General features: G+C 54.4%; 1 protein-coding gene across 1 annotated transcript; it reads left to right on the top strand.

Annotated features, from left to right (window-relative positions):
- The first annotated feature begins 10,643 nt into the window (after window positions 1–10,643).
- LOC137166619 (butyrophilin subfamily 3 member A1-like) lies at window positions 10,644–24,041 on the top strand. The gene is made up of 11 exons (XM_067568424.1): window positions 10,644–10,659; window positions 13,123–13,212; window positions 14,321–14,668; window positions 16,466–16,750; window positions 17,278–17,379; window positions 17,608–17,664; window positions 20,662–20,688; window positions 21,561–21,581; window positions 21,729–21,755; window positions 22,371–23,061; window positions 23,114–24,041. The coding sequence occupies exons 2-11, from the start codon at window positions 13,149–13,151 to the stop codon at window positions 23,223–23,225; spliced, it is 1,734 nt and encodes a 577-aa protein (XP_067424525.1). The 5' UTR covers window positions 10,644–10,659; window positions 13,123–13,148; the 3' UTR covers window positions 23,226–24,041.
- Window positions 24,042–25,481: the final 1,440 nt, after the last annotated feature.

Genomic DNA, 25,481 nt, shown 5'->3' with positions numbered 1-25,481 from the left:
GGGAGTTTCCACTGACTCCAGTAGAGCAGGATTTCCCCCAAGGGTCTGCCTGTGATGTAGGTGTCAGAGGGGGCGTGCACAGTCTCACACTGCTAGCAGCAGCTGTGTGGTGGTGCACACACCTTGGGTATCATGTGAGTGGCCGGGAAAGCTGTTAACACAGAACTCCCTTACCCCAGTTGCTGCCGTCTGCTAATTATTTACCAATACTCCAGCTGCAATTGGTGTAAACCTCCTGCCAGGTGGAGTCGGCAGCAACCAAGGCAGGGTTCAACCTCTAGACCTTCCTTTTCAACGATACAACACAGAACGGCCTCAAGCCCCCACCCAGTAACCTGGGACAAGCACACACCACCCCTGGCTGCTTCTAAGAGGCAAGACTTCCCCTCTCACAAGCAGAGAATCTGAAACGGGAAAGACACTTTTAATAAAAGGAAGGATGTAACTCGGCATTAAGCTGGGAAAACGCCGCAAGCAGGATTCATAAGCCTGACACCACGAGCCAGACACTCACCCCAGGGTACATTGGGTGCCATGTCAGACTGTGACAGGGTGCGGAACAAGAACGACTAACTGCTCCTGTTGTACGCAGAGCAGTGCTGTCAGAGGGACATTTTCTGGCTCCACTTCTCTGGCTTCAGGCTGGCTGGGCAGGAAAGTAACATCACTGTGTTTTATTCTAAAGCATCCACAGTCCCAGAGAGAAGAGATGGCGACATACGCGGTCATCGCTCTGCAGAGGGACGGATGTCATTAATGCTCCAGTTCCTGAAATGCAGTACTCGTCACAGCGCGGCCGTGTCACAGAACCTCCCAAAATCATACACAATCTTAGGGGCAGGAAGCAAGGAAGTGGGGGACCATCTCTGGAGCCATAGTTGGACAATGCACAGTGCCCCCAAAGTGCTGTAGGACACTGTAATATTCCCAAGGCAAATGCTGCCTGTCTGCCTTTTGGAAAAAAGTGTTTCTTCTGAATAAAATTGGGAAAAATATCCAAACTCTGTACTCCTATCCCCTTACTCGTTATATCAACAACTCTGCCCCCACGTCCTCTGAGCTCTGTTCAGAGACTACACTGCCAGCCCAACGTGTACAAAAATCATGAGGCAGGCCCCCAAAATCCCAGGATTGCCTTGAAATGTATGAGTTTTTTAAAAGAAATTATAAATTTTGTATCCTTTGATTTGCCTTCTGGTGTTTGAGTCTCTTGGGATCACATTTTCCAGCTTCACTTCACAACCGGGGGGGCTAGAAACTGAATATTTTAAACAAAGACCAAAATACTCACATAATCCCAACACTCCAGGAGCTGGGGCTCTAAGAAAAACAGCAAATATCTTGTGACTCGCTAGAAAATCATGAAAACTGACACGGTGTATTTGCAGGTTCTGTGACCCCTGTCTGTTAAATGGCTTGGTGACTTGTAGAGAAATTATGAAATCTAAATATCAAGCAAAAAGTATTTGTCACAAACAGTGGGTTTCTGAAACTGAGTTTGTTACCCTCAGCGAGATACAAGTGGTTGCAAGAGAACATCATGAAAGCATTTAGCTTCCTGGAAAGCTGTTACAGCAAGAAGCAATTACATTACTTTGGTGTATGTGATCCACCAACCTCTGGATGCCTACCAGCAGAAGGCACTGCATTCACTGCTATGATTTAACATTTCTATTGTGGTAGTACCTAGACACTGTCCATTGTGCCAAGCGTCATACAAACATATAGCACAGACAGGCCCTGCCCCAAAGACCTCATGTAACTTTTGGATGGGCTAGAGTTTGCGTTACCACCCCTCTCCAAATGCTTTAACACAATTTTATAGAAGAGCAGCACATGGAGAGCAAGAATGTAGTTATTAGAGGATTTTCTGCAAGGATTGCATAGGGTTAACCTTTGTACAATTACATTTAAAAATAAAAGGAATGATCTTAATTTTTTAGGAATTAGCTTTATAACATTTCATAATAATAAAAATAATAGCTTTGATTTTACTAAATAACAAGTATAATGTACATATATTATTTTAGTTATTTATAAGTATGAATACAAGCAAAATTAAATGTAAACTGCTCAGTGTCACAAAGAGTGAGAAGTAACAGAGTTCTAAAAGCTCAGAAAGCGTTCACCTGAGTTTTAGTTACTTTGTTGATTAACTGTATGTAGTTTGCTGAGTGAAAAGAACTGTAAAAGATTTTTTTCCTCTTTCTTACAGAAATGTTTATCTAGAATTCATGGAGACTATTTCTCCTCCTCTGCTGGACTGTGGAATTACTTAGTTAGCTAATTAATTATTATTAAGTATATAAAAGAAAAATCCTGTTACAAAAATATACAAAAACTTAGAATAGCAAAATATAGATGACTTTTCCTTTATTATTACATTTCAATAAGATGCGAGATGGTGAACCAGGAAGATTAACAACAATTTGACTAAAATTGAATGACGTTTAAGGTATACAGTTAAAATGAAAGAAGTTAGTTTTCCCTCCCCTTTTTGTGTTTTTAACTAACACAGCTCATGTTTCTCTGTTGGAAAGTTAACAGTAGCACTAACCTGCTGTGCAATAATTCAGAGCTCGAGGAAAGCAGCTTGCTTTTTGCTCCTGTGGCTGAGTGTCTCCCAGCCCATGCAGGTCACATGTTTTTTTGCAAAGCAGCTGCCCTGAGTACTTGCTTTCAATGGAGTTTATGGGTCCAGCTACAGGGAGCCTACTGAGCATGTCCAAAACTACTACCCCCAATTTCAAAAACTGGTGAATGTGCAATGCTATTGTGCATCTGCCCAGCAATAATGATCCAGACACAACTTATTCGTGTGGCTCCTTCTCTCTAGATCTTTTACAGAGATATCTCTCTGTTAGGCACATGGGTTACACTCACAGTCTAACAGCTGAATCCAATGCTTTACAGGAGACAGACGAATACCCAGCTAAGGTACAGAATATGGCAGCAGGAACAGAGCCCCCATTCCTTGGCTCCTCATCCAGCACCTGGCCACTGAGCCCTTGCTGCATTTTGCCTTTATTATTTATATAACAGGACCCACCAGAGACCCCAGCTGAGATCAAGGTCCCCTTGCACTGGGTGCTGCGCAGACACTAGGAGCTGGTCTGCAGAGAGAAACTGACCAGCAGAACCATACTGGTCTAACTAACACACTACAGCTATCTCGGGATAACTCCCCGCGGGGACACTATTACGCCGGTGTACGAGGGGCATTGTCCAATTTAGCCTATGTCACTTTGAAAGTGATGTAAACTAACCCGACCACAGCTCTCTGATTCCGGAATAAGGGTGTCCCTGCTGGGATTTATCTCAGCGTGATGGTAGTGGCTTAACTACACCAATGTAGCCCTGCTGGTCGAGTTCCCTGTGCAGATGAACCCTCAGTGAGAGACAGGTCCCGCTCTGAAAAGTTCACAATCTAAGGGGGAGATTTTTTGAAGCACCTGAAGGTTTTAGAGCACAGGGCACAGTCACACACTTGTGCTCCTGAATCCCTTAGGGCTTTGAAAATTGTCCCTTTAGACAAGATAGAATTATTATCCCCATTTCACAGATGGGACTGAGGCCCAGAGAAATGAAGTGAGAAGCCCAAGGATTCTATGGCAGAGCTGGGACTTGATCTCCGCCAAGTCCCACCCGAGTGCCTTAACCATGAGCCCACCCTCTCCCCCTAAATTTACCGCCTCTCTGCAGGAGGGACTATTTGTACAGAAGGAAGGAGCTGGGCTGGGCTGTCTGACTGGGACAATTCATGCCAGGGCTAAGCTCTGACAGAGCTCGGCATGGCCCTGGCCTGGCTGGGAGAGAGCAGAGGTCTGCAGGCTGCAGGGCAGAGTGACTGACAGTGTCGCCCCGGGGGGAAAAAAGGGGAAAGTGAAGGAGGCTGGAGAAGTTTGGGCAAAGATTGTTACCGCAGGGACCTATTGTACAGCACTGACCAACGGTGTCTCCCCAACACTGCTCAGAGCTGGGCACTAGTATCTCCCCAGGAAATTCCCCTGCTCACAGGCGGTCAATGGGGTTCTCCGACTCTCAGCCCCTCTCCTCCCCATGACGCTGTTCCTCCCCTCACAAGTCTCCTCCAGCCCTGCAGGCTCACACAGGTCCCATTTCTCCAGCACGAAGGTGATGACGGGCGCAGACACCAGGAGGAGCAGAGCCAGGGCACAGCGAGCGACCCAGGCAGTGGGGGACATGGCCGGCCCTGCAACATGGACAGGGACGCGGTGACGGCTGTCTGCAAAGCAGCATGTGAGACTGCAGTGCCAGCGCCGGACACAGAGCAGCTGCTGTATAACGGGGATCCCATGTGAGCTCCTGGAGGCCAGATCTAAGAGGGGATCATGCTGCAGGGGGGCACGTTCCCCTGACGGGAGGCCTAAATGATGGAGGCTGTTGGGGAGGCTTCTCCCTTTGCCCCAGCAGAGCCCTGCGGGGGTCACAGAATCAGGGAACTGCCTGCACTGGGACTCTGTGCAAAGGCCTCACAGAGCCAGCAAGAGAAGCAGCCGCCCAGCCCAGCCCAGTGCGGCTGGCAGTTCACCATGGCACGGGGCGACCCTGCCCTGGGCAGACAGGCCAGCATGAGACCTTGGCACCAGCTGTGTCCTCAGGAGAGGGTGGAAGTGGCTGAGCTGCCCCTCTGCCTTGGGGGAACTGCCCTGGCAAAGCTTAGCCCATCCCAGGGTGACTGTGCTGCAGCCCGAGGAGTTACCCGCCCCGGGGTGAGTTTGGCCCAGACTTTATGCCCTGAGGACAGAGCTGGGGGCACAGAGCCGGGGATGACAGAGCAATAGCCTGTTACCTGTTCGGGTCGGCTCCTCCGCTCCTCCGCTGCTGTTTGCGCAGCCTGTGTGACAAGGGGAAAGAGAATCGCACCGTGTGAGAGAGACGCCCGCAGCCTCCGCAGGGACAGACAATGCAGCTTCTACCAGTCACTGGAATTAGATCCGCAGCGGGTGTAAATGGGCGAACCCTCCATTGGAGTCCATGGGGCTTTGCCAGGTTACACCAGCCGAGGAGCTGGTCCCTGGACTCTCTCGCTCTGAGTTTCACACTGAGTGTCTCCATTGCAGACTCGGGGAGGACGTCTCTGTCCCTTAACAAACCCTCGTTTTTCACTGATCCCCGGCACCTTTCACTGAAGCTCCATGGGGATTGAAATGCCCCAGGAATCCATGAGTCAGGATTTCCCTGCCCTCCAGTCAGACACCTCTTGTCTGTGGAGCATCCTTGGGGATCTGATTTGCAGGAGGTCCCTGCACCCCTCAGAGAGGCCGGGGCTCACGTGGTCAGCACAGCGGCTTGTGTGAGGAGCTGTGTGCATGGGCGACGTTCCCCAGCTGCCCCCGTGCCTGGGCCCTGGCCCTGCTCATCCGGCCTAGGCCCTGCTCACGCCCAGTGGTGCGGGTTCAGGGGAGCTAAGCGCTGCCGAGCCCTGGGGCTGGCCCCTCTGCACAGGCTGGGTTTCACTACAGAGAGCCGAGTCTCCCCGCTGTAACGGCTGCAGGCAGAGGAGTTACCCCAGGGGTGGTTTGGCCCAAAGTCTCTATGTGGTGAGGGGAGAGCTGGGGACACAGAGCCGGGCTCAGATCCCCAGGTCTGGCCCAAGAGGCGTCTCCGTGAGCTGTGGGGTCTGACTCCTCTCCACCGCTGCCTGCCTGGCCTGTGCCGTGAGGACGAGGTGAATCCGGGCCTGTGCGTGCCTCCGGGTTGCAAAGTCACTATTATGGCAAACCCCAGTCTCATCCCCTTTGTCTCGCTGCCTTTCAGAGGGAATGTGCCAGATTTATGTGCTTGTCCATGCTGCCTTTAACACTAACCACAGTCTGCTCCCGGAGCCAGGAAGAGAATTCAGGAGTCCTGCGAACCAACCTCCCACTGCCGTCCCATGAGCAGTTGTGTGACCCACTGACAAATTAGGTGTAATGTCTCTATCTAGGGGCTGGTCCACATGGAAGATAACAGCTACTTCTGCCCATTACCCCTGTCGCTCAGCAAGCTACATCTGGATTTTCTCTCTGCCATGGCTTGGAGGATTGTGCTCACTCTACCATTCACCCCCTTACCAATCAAGTTGAGGTGCTCGGCGGAGCTGAGCTGGGATCTGGTCACCCGGTTATCGCTCTCCCTGGTCTCGTACCCACAGGAGTAATTCCCAGAGCTGCCCCTGGACACCGCATAGCTGTAGTAGTAGGTGAGTTCCCCCAATAAGTTGTTCTGGGATGAAACTTCTTCTCCGTCCTTACAGAAGGCGACGCGGCTGGCTGGGACCTGGAAGAACACGTAGCACAGAAGCAGCACGGAGTCCCCTGGCTGGGCGGACGTCTCCCTGAGGTAGAGGATGGGGGCAGGCAGAGCACCTGGGAAGGGGAATGGGTGAAAGCCGTCAGTGGGGTTGTCGGTGGTGCCCGTCTCCGGGGGAGCCCAGGGAGAAGTTTTGCCAAAGGAAGTTGGTAGCCGTGGAAGCAGCTGGCAGCTGCTACATGGTTCACGGGCCGTGGAGGAATTATGAGATAGCCCCGGGGAGCCTGGGATGTTCCAGCTGGGGATTGTGGGAGTCTGGAGAGTTTGGCGTCTCTTCCCACCATCCCCGTGGGCGCCTGCGAGGTCACTGTGCAATCACCCACACTTCCCTGGGGCAGTGCCAGGAATCTGTGGGACGGGACGGTGCTAACGTGGCTGAGAGCAGGCAGTGGGTACCGGGGATCGTGCTGAGCGGGGCGTGAACACTTTGTGGGATGCACGGTCTTTTGCGTGCGATAGCCGGGATCGCACACGCAGGGAGCACAGGGAGGGTAGCTCCGCAGAGCTGACACCCCTCTGTGGGGCAGGGCAGGAGGAGCTCTGCCTGCTCAATGGCTTGGGTCTGCGCAACGTCTCTGGAGCTGGGTCTTATTTCAGCACAGGTGGGTAAGGCGGGATAATGTCAGATCTGAGACTGTCAGCTCTTTGGGGCAGGGACCAGAACTTCCAGAGGGGTGTGCAGCACCCGGCATGAAGGGGCCCTGATCCCGGAGACCTGCGTCCGGGGGCTGCAGTAATTATAATAATTAATAATAATCTTCTGCAGCTGGAAGCCTTTTCTATCAATACAGATAAATAGATAGATAGAGGGGTGAGTGGGTCGGGGGACAGACAGACAAACAGACGGACTCACCGGGAGCTGAGCAGATCTCCTGGCGGCTGGGACTCAGTGCTGGGAACAGAAAGGTGCCGTGTGGTTAGTGCTGGAGATAAAATCTCCCCCTTTTCTAAGGTCCTTCTTGAAGGGCAAAAACTGCCTTTAATAGATAGGGAAAAAAACTCCTGGTTCCTGTTTTGCTGTAGAATGAAACCAGGCAGGACGTTAGATCTGGGGTACGGCAGGTTCCTCCCGCACCCAGACCTTGGCTGAGCTGGCACCGCCTTTCCCTTCAGCCCTCCACAGGGCCAGATCCTCAACTGGTGTAAACCCGCCTTGACTCCAGTGGTGCTACACTGATTTCATAGAATCATAGAATCATAGAATATTAGAGTTGGAAGGGACCTCAGGAGGTATCTAGTCCAACCCCTGCTCAAAGCAGGACTACTCTCAGCTATATCATCCCAACCAGGGCTTTGTCAAGCCGCAGCTTAAAAACCTCTAAGGATGGAGATTCCACCACCTCCCTAGGTAACCCATTCCAGTGCTTCACCACCCTCCTAGTAAAAAACTTTTTCCTAATGTCCAACCTAGACCTCCCGCCCTGCAACTTGAGACCGTTGCTCCTTGTTCTGTCATCTGCCACCACCGAGAACAGCCTAGCCCCATCCTCCCTGGAACCCCCTTTCAGATAGTTGAAGGCTGCTATCAAATCCCCCTCACTCTTCTCTTTTGCAGACTAAACAAGCCCAGTTCCCTCAGCCTCTCCTCATAAGTCATGTGCTCCAGCCCCCTAATCATTTTGGTTGCCCTCCGCTGCACTCTCTCTAACTTGTCCACATCCTTTTTGTAGTGGGGGGCCCAAAACTGGACACAATATTCTAAATGCGGCCTCACCAATGCCGAATAGAGGGGAATAATCACTTCCCGTGACCTGCTGGCAATGCCCCTCCTAATGCAGCCCAATATGCCATTAGCGGGGTGTTCTTTCATTGACTCCAGTGGAGTGACACCCATTCACACCCGCTGGGGATCTGGCCCAATAGCTCTCACACTCAGTGTTTCCTCTGGTGCCCATTTCTCCCCCACTAAAGAGGATTTGATGACAGTCTGGGCCAGGAGATGCTCCTGGTTCTGTTTCCTCCCAACCTGCCATGAATTAGCACAGGGTTCCCGGATACTCACCGAGCAGCAGGAAGCACAGAGACAGGATCATCGGGAGTTGGGGGGAATCGATCGGGATGGAAACAGCCCAGTGGCTTCTGTCACTGACGGGGTCCAGAGGGGACAATCCGCAGTCGCTCCCTGCTCCCTCCTGCCCCCTCTGCCCTGTGTGACTTCAGCAGAAGGGAAGCTCCGGTCTCTCTCTCTGCTCCGATCTGCCCTCATCTGCTCCCCAGGGTTGGATGCTCCAGTCGGCCCCTCTCCCTGCTCCCAGTCCCACTGGGGTCTGTAGAGCTCAGACAGCAGAGATGCCGCAGCTGCTCTCTGACGTGCTCTGTCCCCTCATTGGGTCTGATACTTGTCACTGATCCCCGTTTCCTGCCCTGCAGCACCCCCTACTTTCCTCACCCTGGCCACAGCATTTCTATTTAGGGCTGGTAGATTGAGAACAGAAGAGCCTGGTTTACTTGTTCCAGTCTAAACATATCATTAAAGGAACACACACACACCCGGCCCATCTCACTGCCTGGGGGCCGAGACAGCCCCCGGCTACAGGCACAGCTGGGCCAGGGTGAAAGGTCACTGGGTGACTGGGGGTCCTGGGATGTTGGATGAGCCTGAACCTTTTGCCTCCACCCTGGTCTCCAGTCCCTGGTGAGATGGATCCAGCTCCCACTTGGGGAACTTCACCCTCTGGGCTTACAGGGGACATAAATGGGGCCTGGGGTATGTGCTGGTGTACAGGGATGAATTTCACCCCCTGAGAACAGCTACCATGGGTCTGCACTGGCTTCCCCACCTGCTTAGTCTCCACCCACCCCATCCTCCACCCCCAGCTCCAGCCACTTCTGCCCGTCCTGCCCTGATTGCCACCCCCTCCCCGTTCTGGGCTCAGGAGCAGTTTGCTGAGAGCCGGGCACCAGGGCACTGCCGGGTGGGGGAGAACACAAGGCAGGTGAGAACGAGCATCCAGCAGTGACCTGTGAGCAGGTGGGGAGCCGGAATCAGTGTGATTGAGCAGGTGCGGGAAGCAGGGCAAAAAGCCAAAGGAACACGTGGGGAAGAAAGAAAGTCTGGTGAACAGACACTAGCACCTCTGCGGGAAGCCAAAGAGGAGAGAGTTTCCAGGGGCATTTATTTAACATATATTTAAAGGCCAATGCGACCATCTAATCTGAACCCAGGCCAGAGCCTCCCCAGGGATCCCTGCATCGATCCTCTAACTTCTGGCCGACCTAGAGCCTGTTTTGTAGAACGAGACGTCCCCCGTCGGTTTACAGGCTCCACGCTGGCTCACATGTCTCAGTACCACAGAGCTACAGACTCACCTGGGACTTACACGAAGAAAGGGAGACAGAGAGCACGTCTACACTGCACAGAACCCTCCAGCAGCGAGTCTCAGAGCCTGGCTCAGCAGACTTGGGCTCATGGCGCTTGTGCTACAGGGCTAAAAATAGCAGAGCAGACATTCCCGCTCCGGCTGGAGCCTGGGCTTTGAAACCCAGCAAGGGAGGTGAGCTTCGGAGCCTGGGGTCACTGCACACCCTCCCTGAGAGCAGTGCGCCCCGGAGGGGTACATTCAGGACAAGCTGCCTGCAAGACTCTGTCTTGGCTGGATTTGCTGCAAGGAGCCACGGAGAAAGGCTGGGATCGCAGATGCCCAAAGTCCTAGTTTCAGAGCCACGGAGGCCCCAGACCTGCCCCTGCAGAGCTGTGTGGGTCCTTTAGGCCCGACTTACTCAAGGGGTGCCTCCCACGGGCCCGGTTTTTACAGGCTGGGACCTAGACCAGCCCTTTTGATCTCCGTGCTAAGGCCCCCCGAGTGTTGCCCAGGCTGGGGAAGGAGAGAAAGGTTGGGGGGAAAGGAGGATAGGCTGAGAGGGGAGTGGATCCAGGCAGGGGTGTAACAGCACTCAGGGCCGACCTGCAATGGGCCTCCCACAAGATGGAAGGATTAACAGGAACCCATCAGTGTATCTTCTCCTCACTGCTCACCGTGTCTCCGCAGGTAACCGAATACCTGCTCTGCGCCCTGGTCAGATAACACCTCGGCCAGGTTCACGTGTTAGCTGCAGGGTTTGAAAGCTGAAAAACTTGTCTATTTCATCTACAGACTTTGACCCATCACAAGATCCTGCCTCATCCTGGTTAATGTGTGACAAGCCCCTGGGTGCTTTCACTTTCCCCCAGTCAGAGTTCACGCACAGCTTCGGGGTCCGTTTCCCCCGCAGCCCCAGCACATCAGTCCAGTTCCTGGGGCGCTCTGTGGGCGGCCGGGACCCCGGGCTCCTGAGTGACTTGCTGCATGGGACTGTGAGCACGCTGAAGCAGAGTGGGGCTGGGGCCGTCCAGAGCCGTCTGCGGTGAGCAGCTGGGGAGAAAGACAGGGATCCTAGGCAGGGCCTGGCGCAGGGAGACGCCACCAGCCAAGAGGCCTCGCAGGCCAAACTGGGAGGGGGATCGTGACCCCGACAGGGTGGCTGACGCTGGGGAGACGGGCCCTGCCCCCTAGAGCCTAACCTGTCTCCTCTTTTCTTATGTTTTTATTTGATTTTTGATTGCTCTTTGTTTAGTACATTGTATTTGCTTTGCACTATGTGCAAGGATCCGTGGGTCAGGGAAGCGCCCAGTCCAGGGTTAGTGCCCCGGAGTGGGGACACCCTCGCCCCTGCCCTAAGGGACCACAGCACGATTGGGGGTCGAGCCCTCGGGCATCCGGGGCCCAGCCTTGTCGGGGTTACAGGGACCCCACCACACAGGAGAGTGGGAGGGGAGCCCTCGAGGTCAGGCAGGCCTCTGGGTAAAGGGAGTGGGGGCAAGGACTCAGATCCTTTTGCTAGCCAACTCCACCGGACACCAGCCTCCAATCCCTCCTTCCCAGGCCAGCAGGGGCGGGGAGCTCTGCAGAGGGTGGGGTTGAATTAAGGCATTGCAGGGCCCCAGGCTCTCCCTGACATGGGGCGCCCATAGACCTGCCACCTATCCACTGGAGTGACAATGGCAGGGTCCCCCCTTCCCCTCCTAGAGAGACGGGTCAGCACATGGGCCCCCTCCCGTTCCCGGAAGGGTTGGTGCATTAGCAGGGATCTCTCCCCCTCCCCCCCCCGCACCTCCACTACTTCCCTCAGCAGCGGGCATTGGCTGTAGAGATATGTCTGTGCAAGATGACCATTTAGCGAGGCTCCCCCATAAGGGACAGGATTATGAACACGGGCGTTGTGAGCTGTGCCTGGAAGCAGGGGTGCAGAACACCGTGTAGCCGTGCACAGCAGCTCACCACAGACGCTCACGAGTTTGTTTTTAATTCAAGTTTTATTCTTTTCGCATTCACTGGCTTGTTGTTTAAAGAACCCCCAGATCATTACAGCAGTCCTTGGCGGAGGGAGTGGGGGTGAGGGGGTGTGTGTCTCTCGAGGACTCTTCACCCCCATCACACGCACAGTCCCTGCTGGGTGGGGTGGGCAGCTGGTAGTAAACCTCCCGCTAAGCTGTATGAGGCAGTCCCCTCTCTCGAAGCTCAGGCCCCTGGCTCTCTGCAGACTCAGGCAGGTGTTGCTGGGACTGTTAAACCCAGGACAGGATTCTGAGCTTTTCTTCTCACACAGGAAACTGGGAAACTTACATTTTTTTTAAACACAAGACAAGAGTCTGCTGGGCCCCTGTGCAGAGGCCTATAGTGCCCAGCCCTTAACCCTGCCCTGGCCACGGTCCTGTAGTGCCGAGGCTTTCCCTCTGATAGTTCATGTCATTCCCCAGTGACCTTGGATGGGCCAGAAAAGGGAGGTCTCTTTATGGGGAGGGTCCCCGTTGTTATGCTCCCGACACGCACAGAGGTGTTAGATACAAATATAAATCCTCTGGCTGGAAGGCTGCAGTGTAAAACAGCATCAATGCTTCCAATCCAGAACGATAACAGAGAGAGACGAAGCAGGCTGCTCCCAAGCACTTAGGCTTTAACCTTGCCCTGGCTACGAGCCTCTAATGCCTATGTCTTAATCCTACCCTGGATACAGGCCTGTAATGCCTAGGCCTTATCCCTGCCCTCTGGCAGTTCGTGTCACTCCCCAGTGACCTGGGAAGGGCTCAGAAGGCAGGTCTCTTTAGAGGGAAGGTCCCTGTTGTTATGCTCCCGGCACACACAAAGGAGTTGGATATAAACGTAAATTCTCTGGCTGGAAGGCTGCAGCGTAATACGGCTTCTCTGCTTAGAATCCAGAACCATAACACACCAGAACAACGAGAGACAAAGCAGGCTGCTCCCGTAGGCTGAGAGGCCCAGGTCCCTCCTCTTTGCTCGAGCCTGCTCTCTGAAGAACTTCCTGCTGCCGGATCTAGATTGCACACTTCCCTACAGAGCCACCTGCCTGCCAGCAGGAAACCCCCATTGACAGTGATGGCTCGTAATTCCTATACGGTTTTCAATGCATCACGCACGGGATGGACGGGCTTGGAGGGAGCTGGAAGTGAAACAGAAATAGATTCACAGCGGTGTAGCTACCCACTGGGTTACCTCGGAGGTGGCCCTGCTCTGATGAAAGCTCACCCTGCATTGGGGATCGGGGGCACCTGCACCACTGGACGGTCAGAGAACCATCAAGGGGAAGAAATGGCACAGCATGTCCCAGTGGTGGAAGTTCCCGGTGCCAGGCCCAGGCAGGAGGCAGAGCAGCCTGGGTGGGGGGAAATCCCCTCCTGTCCCTGGGGAGATGCCCTGCCCGGGAGCAGAGCGGGTCAGGTCAGATGATGGCTGGGACATGTTTCCTGCACTGCCGGCCCCTCTCACACAGTCTGGGGAGGTGTTAACCATCACTGCTCTCTCCTTACAGGTCCCTGCCCAGGGTGCCCCATCGTGATGTGGTGGCAGCTCTGTGTGTGCAGCCTGGCCATCCTCCTCCTGGCACCGTGTTCTCTCTCTGGTAAAAACGTTTGAATCCCAATTATTTCCCTCCCTGTCCCCCATGTACTGCATGGCCAGGGTAGGGGGATCTGAGACCCAAAGACTCCCTCTTCCCCAGGATTTCCTCAGTCCTGCAGAATAAAAGGGGACAGGCCCAGGAGGCTGTGGGGAGGGGATAACGTTAGGATTTTTTTATTTCCCTTGTTTCTTGAGCCTTTGGTCACACGTGGGTCCCATTTTCAGGCTTTTCTCTGCAAACACCAGAGCTAGAAACTGACTCTTCTTTTAAACAAAAGCTGAGATTCTCACAGGATCACACGCCTCCAGGAGCTGGGGCTTTATGAAAAACACTTAGTAGCCCAAGAGCTGGCAACATTTAGTATCAAAATCTCCTGGGTGGCTTTGACAAATCTCACCCTATCCCTCCCCACCTGTAGCCACACAGCGAGTATCAGGCGCTGTAGCTCGGCAGTAATTGCTCTACATGCCCCATGGTGGGTCAGACAAGCCTGGAGACCCTTCAGACACAGCTGCTGTGCAGACATAGCTCACCTTCAGATGATTAATGTCAGACACCGATCCCCAGAATGGTAAATCCCCATCTGAGCCAGTCTCTGTTTCGGGTATTGAACCCCTGGAAGGGACGTGCATCAGCCCAAGGTCCATCAAAGACCCGATGCCCTCAGGCCAGGCAGAAACCCTCTGAGATGGCCTCTCTGCGCCATTGTGGGGCTCTGTGGATCTGAAATCAGTTCACCAAAGAAGTTGCTTGCAGTGGAAAGGGCTCGTAGCACAGTGCCATGGGGTTGTTCAGGGTGCTATGAACTGGCAGGTGGCTTCCAGCTGGGACCACCCCTTGCCAGTAGAGTGTAGGTAGGGTGCAAGACAGGCACCTTTGGAGGAGTTTCCAGGGGATTGTAGGACAGCATTGGAGGACTGGCTGGTCTCAGCTGTTGTATGGTTGCACTGCCCTGCGTCCACACTGAGTAACTCAGTCGAGCTACACACGACTCTGCCTCGGAAACCTGCCGCTATGACAATGCACGACTGAGGGGATTGTGTTTAGCTCAGCGATGCCCTCTCCTCTTTCCTCTCACTCAATCTGCTTATGGTGTTGTCTATTGCAGAGAAGTTCTCCCTGGCTGGCTCTCCACGCCCTGTGGTGGGGGTTATTGGCCGGGATGTGGTGTTACCCTGCCAGCTGTCACCCGCGGCCCAGCTGCCCAACATGGACATGCAGTGGAGGAAAAAGGAATCAGGATTTATCCTGGTTCATGAGTACATGAATGAGGGCACCCAGGACCTGCCAGGGGAGAGGTACCAGAACCGGACAGAGCTGTTCCCGCAGGAGCTGAGCAATGGGAATGTCTCCCTGAAGCTGAAACGGCTCCAAGCGGTGGATGAGGGGAAATACCATTGCTTTGTGAGGAACCCAGAATGGAGCCTGGAAGCCACGACTGAGCTACGGGTGGCAGGTGAGATACGGCACTAGGAGGCGTCGAAGGATGGAAAGCCGTTGCCTCAGTAACTCTGGGGCCGTTCCAGATGTTCAGTGCTTCTGTTCTTGGAGCTCCCGTGTTATCAGCACTAGCCCAAAGTGCAGCCTGCTCATTCAGCAGACCTCGATGTTACTCATAAAGAAAGACCACAGGCGCGGTTCGGTGACAAAGGGACTCGACCAGGTTTATTGCCCTCAAGGCAGAGTTCTAGCACTGTGGCTTCCTGGTTACAAGTACACATGAGTGCCCAGGGCAAGGAATGGCTCGGTGAGCAGCGGGAGACGCTGCTGTCCGCTCGGCCACACGAAGGGTTAAGGCGAGGTACCCCCGACACTTATAGACTGAAACAAACAGCTGGGACAAACAACTTCCCTACCACCCTCTGCGATTCATGACATCGGTTTGTTACCTCCCCTTGGTCCTGATATTTCAGACACGACGTCCCCATTCATTGTTCTGTCTTGTGCTAGATTGGGGTGCATCTGGACCAGCCTTCTGGAATGTATTTATGTAACTATCTAGTGCCTTGTATTTCTTGGGGATGTCCGTGTTTTTCCTATGCTGGCAGCAGCTTGGCCAAGTTCATGTACCAGACGGTGAACTTGTAAGCATCTGCTTTAATACATGGCCTGACTTTGGTTCACAGCCTCTGGTTCAGGCCTCAGATCTAGCAACAGGCCCAATGCTCCAGGCTCTTTTTCTCTACTCCCATCAAGGCCTGGGTACCATCACACAGGGCGCTGTGTCTGGGCAGCCAGAGCTTCCTGTACCCCTCCAGGTACCCCAGTACTGAGCCCAGCCCCGCAGTAGGGTCCCGTGCTGCAGGGAGTGATGTGCAGGACTCAGTAGGGGACGCTGTCCCCTCGCACTCAGGGCTGACAGGTTCACTGCTGCATTAATCGACCTCTTTTCAATGAGACGTAAAGCTACGGTCCCCGGCTCACATGCTCATTGCGGGGCTGTTTGAGGGACTGGGACCTTTACCCCTTGTTCAGCCTAAATCCCAGCTCAGGCCATAAGTATATTTGGCCTGCCTGAAACTCCCCCTGCAGTTCCCAGGGGCTAGGATATTGTTCTTTATTCCCTGGGCACCGACCACGCGCTCAGCGCTGCACAAGGGTGGTGGAAGTAACGTAGCCCCAGACAATACAGTTCAGAAACACCAAGCCCCAGAGGAGGGGCCCGCCTGTGATAATACAGAGCATTGAGCTTGTTTTAAATCATCTCCCATCTTTGGTGGTTCCTATTTCAAAGGCTCTGCAGGAGACGTGTGCTTTTAGGGAGAGATTTAACTGAGGGAAGGGTGGTTGTGTTAATCACAGGGAGAGAGAAATCCAAGTGTGTGGGTGGCATGTCCTCAGGCACCGTGACCAGTGAGGGAGGACACCAGAGGGCACAGTATTTAGGAGGGTGGTGCAGTAGGAGTTGTAGCAGTGATATAGGTGGGGTCACCATCCGTCACCCCCTGCTCTGTACTGAAGTGCAGTGATCCTGACAGCTGCTGGGCTCCACCCCAGAAGTGGCTGCATTTCTGCAGCAGGTGCAGCAATCTCTGTGTAGCTGTGTAAGCCTGCACATTCTTCTGTAAGCCTGCAGGGCAAAATGCTTTATGGAAATGCAAGATAGTATTATTTAATTTCCCCGGTCATCATGACGAGGGGTCCTAGGGAGGCTTTGAACATAAAGGAATATATAGAGAGGTAGCTGGGGAATCACATGGTGCAACCAATGACATGATTTCCTGAGACACACACTCTCTGTCTCTCCCTGCAGCTGATGCCCCAGTGTTCATTGACGTGCTGGGCCCCCAGGGTCAGGGGATCCGGCTGGACTGTAGATCCGCAGGCTGGTTCCCTGAACCCAAACTCCAGTGGGTTGGAAAGAACGGGAAGAACCTGGCGAAGGAGATTGTGACCGACGTAACTCAGGACAGGGAGAAGCTGTATACCGTTGTGAGTCACGTCACTGTCACAGAAGGAGAAGACAATGGAGACATCAGCTGCATAGTGACGAACGGCTTGCTGGAGACCGAGCGACAATCTGCCATTCACCTCTCAGGTGAGTCCCCCCGTGCTGAAGGGGTCACCCTGGGATTGGGGAAGGGGTGCTGGGTCTCTTGGGAATTGCAATCAGCTAGGGCCTGTTTTTGTTACTAAATCAGTAAATGTCCTTCTAACCTGTTTTGTGGGGCCAGGCGGGGGGAAAAAATGTTCTCCGCTGAACGTATCTGGACTGGAATTGTTGACCGAGAACTGAGAGGCTGTGTGACAGTCACCATCTGAACGGCCAGCTGGTGCAGGCAGGGCTGGGCGGGCTGGGCACGGAGCCGCTGGCTCTTGGCTTTTGGCAGCGGAAGAGATTTGGGGAGAGCGGAGTCCTGGTTCTTGTAACGGATGCTGGGCTGACTTCTCCGGTTTCTCCCATGTCTGGCTGTGATTGGAGCATGGGAGGGACATTTCCTTCATTCCCAGGAATTTCTGGGGATCCCTGGGCCAGGACTCAGCTGTCAAACCAAGCAGCAAAGCCCATTCTCCAGCTCCAGGATGGGACCTTGCTCCTCACACACTGCGCTCTCTGTTTGCCAGGTGACATCTTCCCCCGTGTTTCTCCCTGGCTGGCTGCATTCTGGGTATTGTTCACTCTGGTTCTCATTGCTGCTGGAGCTGGTGCATTTCTTGGATATACAGGTAATGGGACTGTGTTATTTGCATGCTTAGAGCCAGGCCCCAGAGGGCACCTGGATGGGGCACGGGAATGTCTTATTGTTCAGATATTTTACTTTGTGTTGGTTTTAGGAAAAAAAAACCCAACTTACAAACACACGGGGGTCCCCGGCCCCTCCTGTGTTGGCTTATTGCTCAGTGTTTCCCCTTCCTTCCCTGTCTCACTGGGATGTCTGATTCTCTGTCTCACAGCGAAGCGAAAGGCCTCTCAGAAGAAATGCTCTGAAGAGGAGAATCTCCTCACTCAAAGTACGTCTCCTGCTTTATCCGATGAGATGTGTGAGCTCTGTGACTGCTTGGTATTACTTGTGGGCTTTGTGCAATGAAAGGGATGGAGCTGAGAGGTGTCTGCCTAGGGATTCCTCACCTCCCCCACATTCTCACACACCCTGATGATAACAGGTTGGCCAATGTGTATTTTGCAGCAGGAAACTCAAGGTCAGTGCTTGGGAGATTCCCTGCACATGGGCCAGGCAGGGAGATGGGTTTGCCGTGACAAATCTGGGTCAGATTCTGCAACCCTTATCCTGAGCGATTGCTCGGTGGTTCTATTCTCCTTAAGGGAAACAACACTGGAAGGTCAATGACGCTCTGTGAGATAATTCCATCCTTGTGACTGTCGAATGCACAGGAGACAGGGAGGGTCATTAGCCACTGGAACAAGCTCCCAAGGGCAGTGGGGAATTCTCCATCACTTGATAGCTCCAGATCCATACAGGACACCTTTCTGGAAGCTGCCATAGCCAAGCACAAGTTACTGGGCTCACTGCAGGGGGAACTGGGTGAGATTCTCTGGCCTGTGATATACAGAAGGTCAGAGCAGATGGTCTAATGGTCCCGTCTGGCCTGAAACTCTGTGCATCTATGACATTCACTCAGTCAGACGTGCCAATAGACACAGCAGCACTGTGGTTTTCTTAAAGTCAACACATTCCACTGTGAACTTTTCAATGTTTAGTAACCATGTTGGTTTGCATTGTGTGGTGCTGAGTGGCGCTGACCCGTTCTGCTGGGCACGGGGCACACGCATGCAGGGAAACACAGATGAAAGGTGGGGATAATGGATACCACGTGCCAGCATGGTGACTGGGGTTCTCACCACAAGGACAACCTTGGAAGAGCCCTGTGGATCCCCCTCTTTCATCTCCTTTGCCCTCTGCCATGCCCCCTTGTGGTCACCATTCCTCCAGGAGGAGAAAGTGGACGGGACTCCCCTAGCAATCAGTGCTGATCTGTAACTAGCCAGAGGGGTCGCTGTGGAGCAATTGTCCATCTACCCCCCCTGCCGCTGGATCTATTAGTCCGACTGCACCAGCCCAGGGCCTGCTTTAAGCACAGCCCTGCCCCAGCTTTACTCAAGGCATGTTTTGTAACCTCATTAGTTAAACTCGTTCAAGTGTATGTGTAGACAAGGGCTAAGGAGTGAGAGACTCCCCCGGGGCTCCTGCTCCTGACAAACCTGCTAGGTCCTGCACCGAGGCTGGGATTCCGGGTGTGGGGTGTCTGTGACTAAGCCCAGTTGTTATGGGGCACGCAGTGCATCTCTGTGGCTAACTTTTTTCTCTTTCTCATTTCAGAGGCCTTGGAATCAGGTAATTGGATCATTCCTAGTAAATGTGTGTCTGTGTTTTCACCTGTGATGAGATAGAAAATATCACCACAGGCGCTGTACGGGCTTCAGCCACCTTCATGATCACCTGCCCCTGCCCTGGAAATATACGAACACTGCCGAGGTTGCGGCTCAGATTTCAGCATCATCCTTAATGACGGGAAATGAACGTAGTGCATATGGAATGGTGGGACTTAGTCAGGGGCTGGGCAAATTTCCTCCATGCAATTCTGCGGCTAGATCTCAATTCTGACCTGCAAAATCCCTGCTATCCCCACTTCTGGGCCCCCCGCATGTACGCGGCTCTGCCAGTGCCCCTCAGTCCCTACCTGCAGCCCTCTGCTACTCAGCCCTGGCCTCCCACGCACACAGCTCTGCCGATGACTCTCAACCCTGACCTGGAGCCAGTGCTGGCATTAGGCACCTGCAAGCCGTATAATTGCAGGGAGCCCCGAGGCAGCAAGGGGGTCCCCTGAAAGCCAGATCTGGCCCGCCTGGCGTCAGCTGCTCCATTTTACTCAGTGCTGTCCAGGGCTCTGAATGGCGTCCTCCGCACGGCGTGACCTCGCACACCCCACGCGTGCCATGTTGGTAGAGGCCACAGAACTGAGCTGTGCAAAGGGGTCCCCGTAGGACAAACACCACCACTGCCTGCTGCCCCCTGCTATCCCAGCCCTGGGCTTCCTCCCGTAGCCTCAGCTCTGTTGACATCCCGCAGTCTCCAGCCACAGCCTCCCTGTATCCCAGCCCTCAGCTCCTCAGTCCAGTTTTCCGAATCTAGACCTGGGCCTGCAATGACCAGAGACTCCAAACCCTCCTGTGCTCTGTATGGGCTCTGGGAGGTGCACTCGGAGGGGCCCACCACCCGCTTTGTTCCATCAGGAGACAGGACAGGACCCCACATCCCTGGGAGTGGACAGTAAATCCAGGGCCACGCAGCCCTTCCCCAGCTAAGCTCCTGCCAGCCACTGGCCCTAGAATTACACTTTTGCAAATCAGCACCTCGAAGGGATTGCACGGTCCGGAAATAGGAGGTTTGTGGCCTGGTGATAGGCTTCAGCAGTGCTGGCCTCTCTCTACACGATACATGTTCTGCTGTGACGCTCCCTCCTCTCATTCCCTGCAGTGCCATCAGCTGGGGGTGCTGCCTCCCCCTGGATAAAGCGTGGGCTTTGTTTAGGGGCTGATCTAGGACTTTGTCCATTGTTCAGTAACAACCGTTTTGTCTCCCATGTCCCGTCAGTTCTGAGACTCAGTGTTTACGTCCACACTGCAGGTGAGAGGGAGCTTCCCAGCCCGGGCAGCCAGACACGCACCAGCTCTGCTTGAGTCAACGCACTGACAATAACCACGGGGTTGGGGTAGCACGAGCAGTGGGTGAGGATAGCCGCCCACGAACGGACCCCGGGGGTCCGGGCAGCTCTGCACCTAAGCAGCTCGCACAAGCAGCTGCAGGTGCCAGCCCCAGCTGCCTGCACTCACACGAGCCGAGCTGACAGGTGTCTTCCTGCCCAGACTGGGCAGCTCGCTCCCAGCTGCAGTGCAGACGTGCGCAGAGTCTGGAACGACCTCGCATTAACTCAGCTCAGAATGCCCTATGCAGAATCCATGATGGTCTCCTTTTCTTCTCTCCCCAGACTGCCAGGCGCTGCGCGAGAGGCTCGGTAAGATCATCCACCTCCCCATTAGAGCCCCTGGGCAGAGACTCCCAGCCACACACGGCGCTGAACAGATCAGAAGCACCGACACCACAGGGCAGGGCTGAGCGAACAGTTCCGGCCGAAATCTGAGTCACGTTCGTTTCCCCCCATCCCACTGCAGCACCGTGAGCTGTCTGCAGCAGATGCAGGGCTACCTGCTCTCTTGCCTGGATTGACAGACAGGTGCAATGCCAGTCACGTTGTTCTGATGAAGCGGGAGGGACCAGCCGCTTCCTGTAGATGATTGCTGGAGTGCAGGCTCTTCTGGGCTATTTCCCAGAACGTGGAGATGAACAGAGACCTGACTCAGGCTCATGTTTCCATGCATTGTTGCCAAGGCCTGATCCCAGATCTGAGCTCTAACCCTCTATCCATCAAGGTTAGAAGCTTTGCAAATCCCGCCTGGGATTTTTATCTTACCAGTGCTCCTTTAAAATCCCTCAGTCTGCTGGGGCCCACCACAGCCAAACAGCAGCTTCTCACAAAGCTGAATTCTGCTCTGGGTGACACCCGGGTAAACCCAGATTCGCTCCAGTGAAGCACATGGAGTTATTGTGGATTTACAGCAGTGTCACTGAGAGCAACATTTGCTCCCGTCCCCAGTACAAAGAGACGATATAAAAGCATCCCTGGGAGCCGGTCATTGATTTTAGCTGAGATTTCTGGTCTCTGGGGTGAAAGGGCCTGTTTCTTGCTTCACACAGCCAGGACATTTCTCCTTCAGCAGTGAGGGCCCATGAACCACGTGTAAAGTGATCACTAGGTCACAGAGCAAAACCCAGAACTGAGCCCTCTGCCTACCTAACAGGGAATAACTCCCTCTCTTTCCATTTCAGACAGGACAGTCACGGAGCTAGGTAAGAGGACGTGTTCCATGTCACATTTCACATCTCTCGGTTCCTTTCTATTTGCCAATTACCCCCTCCCAGAGCAGCATCTCGTGTCAGAGCAAGGTCCCCATGTTTGCCGTGCCCCTGACAGTGTTTGTTCCTCTTCCCTTGCAGATTTCAGGAGGGCTCGGAGTTATATGGGTGAGTGGGGCTGTGAGGGGGTCAGAGGTGTGGGGTCCCCATGGGGCAGTCAGCAGGGCGTGCACTGGCTGCAGAGCCATGGGGCTGGATGCTGTGAATGGTCCTGAACACGCTGCCCTGAGCTGTAAATCTCACTCCTGGGCAGCTCCCTCCCAATCCACCCCTCAGTTAGTCCTGACACCCCCACCCCATCTCCCATTGGTCCTTCAGTGATGATCCAGCCCTACCCCATCATCTGCCCCTTCAGCCCCACTCAGCCCTGCCTCCGCAGCCTGCAGAGTCTTCAGCCCCCCGGACACCCTCCATGCACCCCACGCCCAGGAGCCTGAACACCTCTCAGGGCCAGATCCTGTGCAGGGGGCAGTGAGGGGTGCAAGGAGCCCAATTCCCCACTCTGGCTCCCCCTACATCCAGGGGCCAGGCCCAACCACAGCCCTGCAGCTCTCTGCAGCCTACGGCCAGCTCCAGGCTAGCGGTGCCAGTCCCACTAGCCACCCCAACCCTGCACACTCTTTCCTTCACTATGGTTGTGCTGCCTGAAATCTCTTTCCTGTGGGATGGTGGGGTCCCTGACTGACCCGTGGCTAATGGGGTTATTCTGGTTTCTCTCCTCAGTTCCCGTCACCCTGGATCCGAGTTACACACACCCTGAACTCACCGTGTCTGCAGATGGCAGAACAGTCCAGCAGAACCCCCCTTCCCTAGAGCCGGCTGCCCCCTCCGGGGCCCTGATCGCCGTGGGGAGGGAGGGGTTCACGATGAAGGATCATGATGGGAAGGCAGGGGTTTGCAGGTGGTACTGGGAGGTGGAGGTTGGGGATAGCCCACACTGGGAGCTGGGGGTGCTGAGTGAGGCTGTGAGGGGCAGAGTGAGAAAGGAGAGGCTGGAGAGACCCCCTGAGGAGGGATTCTGGGCTCTGGGAAGATCCGAGGGGCAGTATCATCCCAGGGAGGCTGACACTGTGATCCAGACCTGGAATGTGAAGCCGACAGTGATTGGCGTGTATCCGGATCTAGAAGAGAGAAAGCTCTCGTTTTATAGTGTCAATTCAATGGCCCTTATCCTGGAGATTCCTGTCGAAGGTTCTGAGCGTTTGTTCCCATTCCTCGGCCCAGGTTTTGCTGCCAGAAGGAATAAGGGGAAACCCCTCAGCATCTGCCCCCCCAGCGACTGGAATTTCCGCCACCAATTAACCGATGGCGGGTCTGTTAGTCAGAGAGATCCCATAATTCCTGCACAGCCCCGTGCCTCCAGGGACAGGGAAGAGGCAGGAAACAACAAAGCACTACCTCCCACAGGACCAGCCCCAGACCCTGGATACAGGCTATGTGTGATACAATAAATCTGAAACCACCTGCAACCTGCCCCCCGAGTGGAGGAAGGGGGATAAGACAGAGCTGGAGCATCCACAACTGGAAACACACCCTAAACAGACGGGGGAAAAGAAACGCCAAAACCCCGAGGTCTGAAACCCCACCTGCCAAACCACTCCCGTGGGGCAAAGGGAATCATGCTGGGAAACACACTCAGAACGTGACTCCAGCGGGGATCTCTGGAGCTGACTCTCCTGTTCCAGGGATACCAGGGCCAGGAAATACGACGGGGGGAATCAGACACAGAAACTGACAACTGGAAAGGACCCTCACCCCAAAGGGAAAGTGGGGAAATGGCGACACGTCAGATGTTTCCTCCCATCTGATCTCAAAGGAAGACGGCAGCGATTCATTACAATGCTTTGTACCGACCTCCAGTTTAATCGGAATGTGCTAATTGGAGGGAGCTACGTTAATGTGACTGTTAAATGTAGGAAATTCAGTACATACAGGACTCCGGGAACGCAGAGGGGAAGTGTCTCACAGGGGCACTAACTCACTCCCATTACACACACAGAGCTCCTGCCAGCATCAGGCCATGTGAGTGGGTGACAGGATTGGGCCCTCCGTGTATCGGACTGGATTGTAATAGCCTCACACTGAGCAGCACCCCGAGGGCTGAAACCGCCCCCCCAACCACAGCCCCTCCCCCGGGCTCTGGCAGCACAGGCTGGTCTCAGGGCAGCAGGGACGATGCTGCAGAAGTGTCTCGTGGAACTTGGAAATTCAGACGCTATTGGAAATTGTAGCGAGGGGGCCGGGGTGGAGGAGGGGAACAGGCTGTTCGCAGTGTTGGCAGGTCTCAAGATATTTGCTGTTTCCCTTGAAGCCCCAGCTCCTGGAGTCCTGGGATCGTGGGAGAATCTGAGTTTGGGTTTAAAACAAATAAAAAGTAAGTTTCTAGTCTACGGCTGTGGTGTGGTGCTGTAAGTGTGATCCCAATGTGCTGTGTCTGGCTTTACTGCTGGGTGTGCTGCATCTAAGCTCTAGGGCCCGGCTGTCGGTTCATTGCAGGTCTTGGTGGGCTCCAGCAGCAAATGGGGGTGGGGAGCTCTGGGCTGCATTGTCCCTGAACGCTGATTCCACGCTAGGTAAAAGGTGTGTGTGCGATGAGCTGGCTGGGCCCAGGCAGTGCTCGCTGCATCAGAGCCTAGTGAGGACAAGGCCACCTTGGTGCCGGCGTCATTTTACCTCCCCATAGCTGGTTGAGGTGGAACCCTGGGCGGGTGTTACAGTGAAATCAAATACCTGCTGGCTCAGGAAATAAGCTCTGTGCCTCTGTCTGTCCTGCCCAGCACACTCAGCTCTGGCCACTCCCAACCTGGCAGGCATTCCACCAGGCGCTGGAGAGGGATCACCCAAGCCGGACTGTTCTGGGCTCCCAGGGACTGCAGCCGAAACCCCAACCTCTCCCAATGCAACCAGCAGGGCTCAATGGAACCTGTATGAGCTAGATGCATTTGGGGGCAGGTAGGAGGAGTTGCAGGGCCATTCCTGGAGACCCAGAGACCCCTCCAGGTGCTATTTCCACTTTACCATCAGCCCCTTCCAGGCAGGATCCAACCTCCATGGAGGGATCCCTCCATATGGCCTGTACCCAAAGCCACCTGTGCATGGCCCAGGCACTCCACCCAGGGGCTCATAAGTAGAGCTGCTCCAGAGGCTTTGCCCCAGGAATGTCCCTGCTGAAAAGTGGGGGATGTCATAAATGGGGCAGAGGGTTTAGGGGTTGTCCCTTTTCTTTGAAGAACATATTTTCAATGTTGCAACAGAAAATTCCAGCCCAGAACAATGGTGTCGATTAGGGTTTTGAAAACAAAAATGTCTGCAAATGTCAAGGTTTGGGAGCTGAAGGCAGCAGCAGGAGTGACGCTGAGGGGGTGGGTTCTTTTTGTGGGGTAAGCCCCTTTGGCTCCCCGGCCTGCAGTCCCGCACCTCTGGGGTGGCTCCATGTCTCTGGGTTGCCGTTATGGGGAAGGGGGGACGAAGCATCTGAACCATCCATTGCAACTATGCAGGATCTCACCTGTCCCTGTGACTCAGCCGGTGGAAGCACTGGGATCTCTGTCATCGACCTGGGGTCTGGCCAGTGCATGGCCTAGAGAGAAAGCATCCCACTGGGCCCTCGTACACCTGCCCCGACCCGTGTCTGCCCCTAGAACAACAATTCCAGGCTCCTCCCAGGTGGCACTGGGGGTCACAGCATCCTCCCAGCTGGAGGGGAAAAGCTCTCACAACCCAGTCAGCTCAATGACCATTAAGTCTTAGGAGGTTGCAGGGGCCTCATATAGGACAAAGGGCAGGAGGGAGGATGGCAGATTCCCTCAGGTGCTGGTGCAGGGATAATCACAG

Source organism: Emydura macquarii, unplaced genomic scaffold, assembly GCF_026122565.2.
Source record: "Emydura macquarii macquarii isolate MOO-44397 ecotype Brisbane River unplaced genomic scaffold, CSIRO-AGI_Emac_v2 contig_2892, whole genome shotgun sequence".
Classification (NCBI taxonomy): Eukaryota; Metazoa; Chordata; order Testudines; family Chelidae; genus Emydura; species Emydura macquarii.
Note: the sequence above shows the minus strand (reverse complement) of the source record. Positions and strands in the feature narration are given on the sequence as shown.

What these genes read in the sequence shown, in the direction of transcription:
- LOC137166619 (XM_067568424.1), top strand. Translation starts at nt 13,149, where the DNA reads ATGTGGTGGCAGCTCTGTGTGTGCAGCCTGGCCATCCTCCTCCTGGCA. An exon ending in GACTGAGCTACGGGTGGCAG is followed by an intron (nt 14,669 to 16,465) that starts GTGAGATACGGC and finishes CTCTCCCTGCAG; the next exon opens with CTGATGCCCCAGTGTTCATT. An exon ending in GGCGCTGCGCGAGAGGCTCG is followed by an intron (nt 20,689 to 21,560) that starts GTAAGATCATCC and finishes TTTCCATTTCAG; the next exon opens with ACAGGACAGTCACGGAGCTA.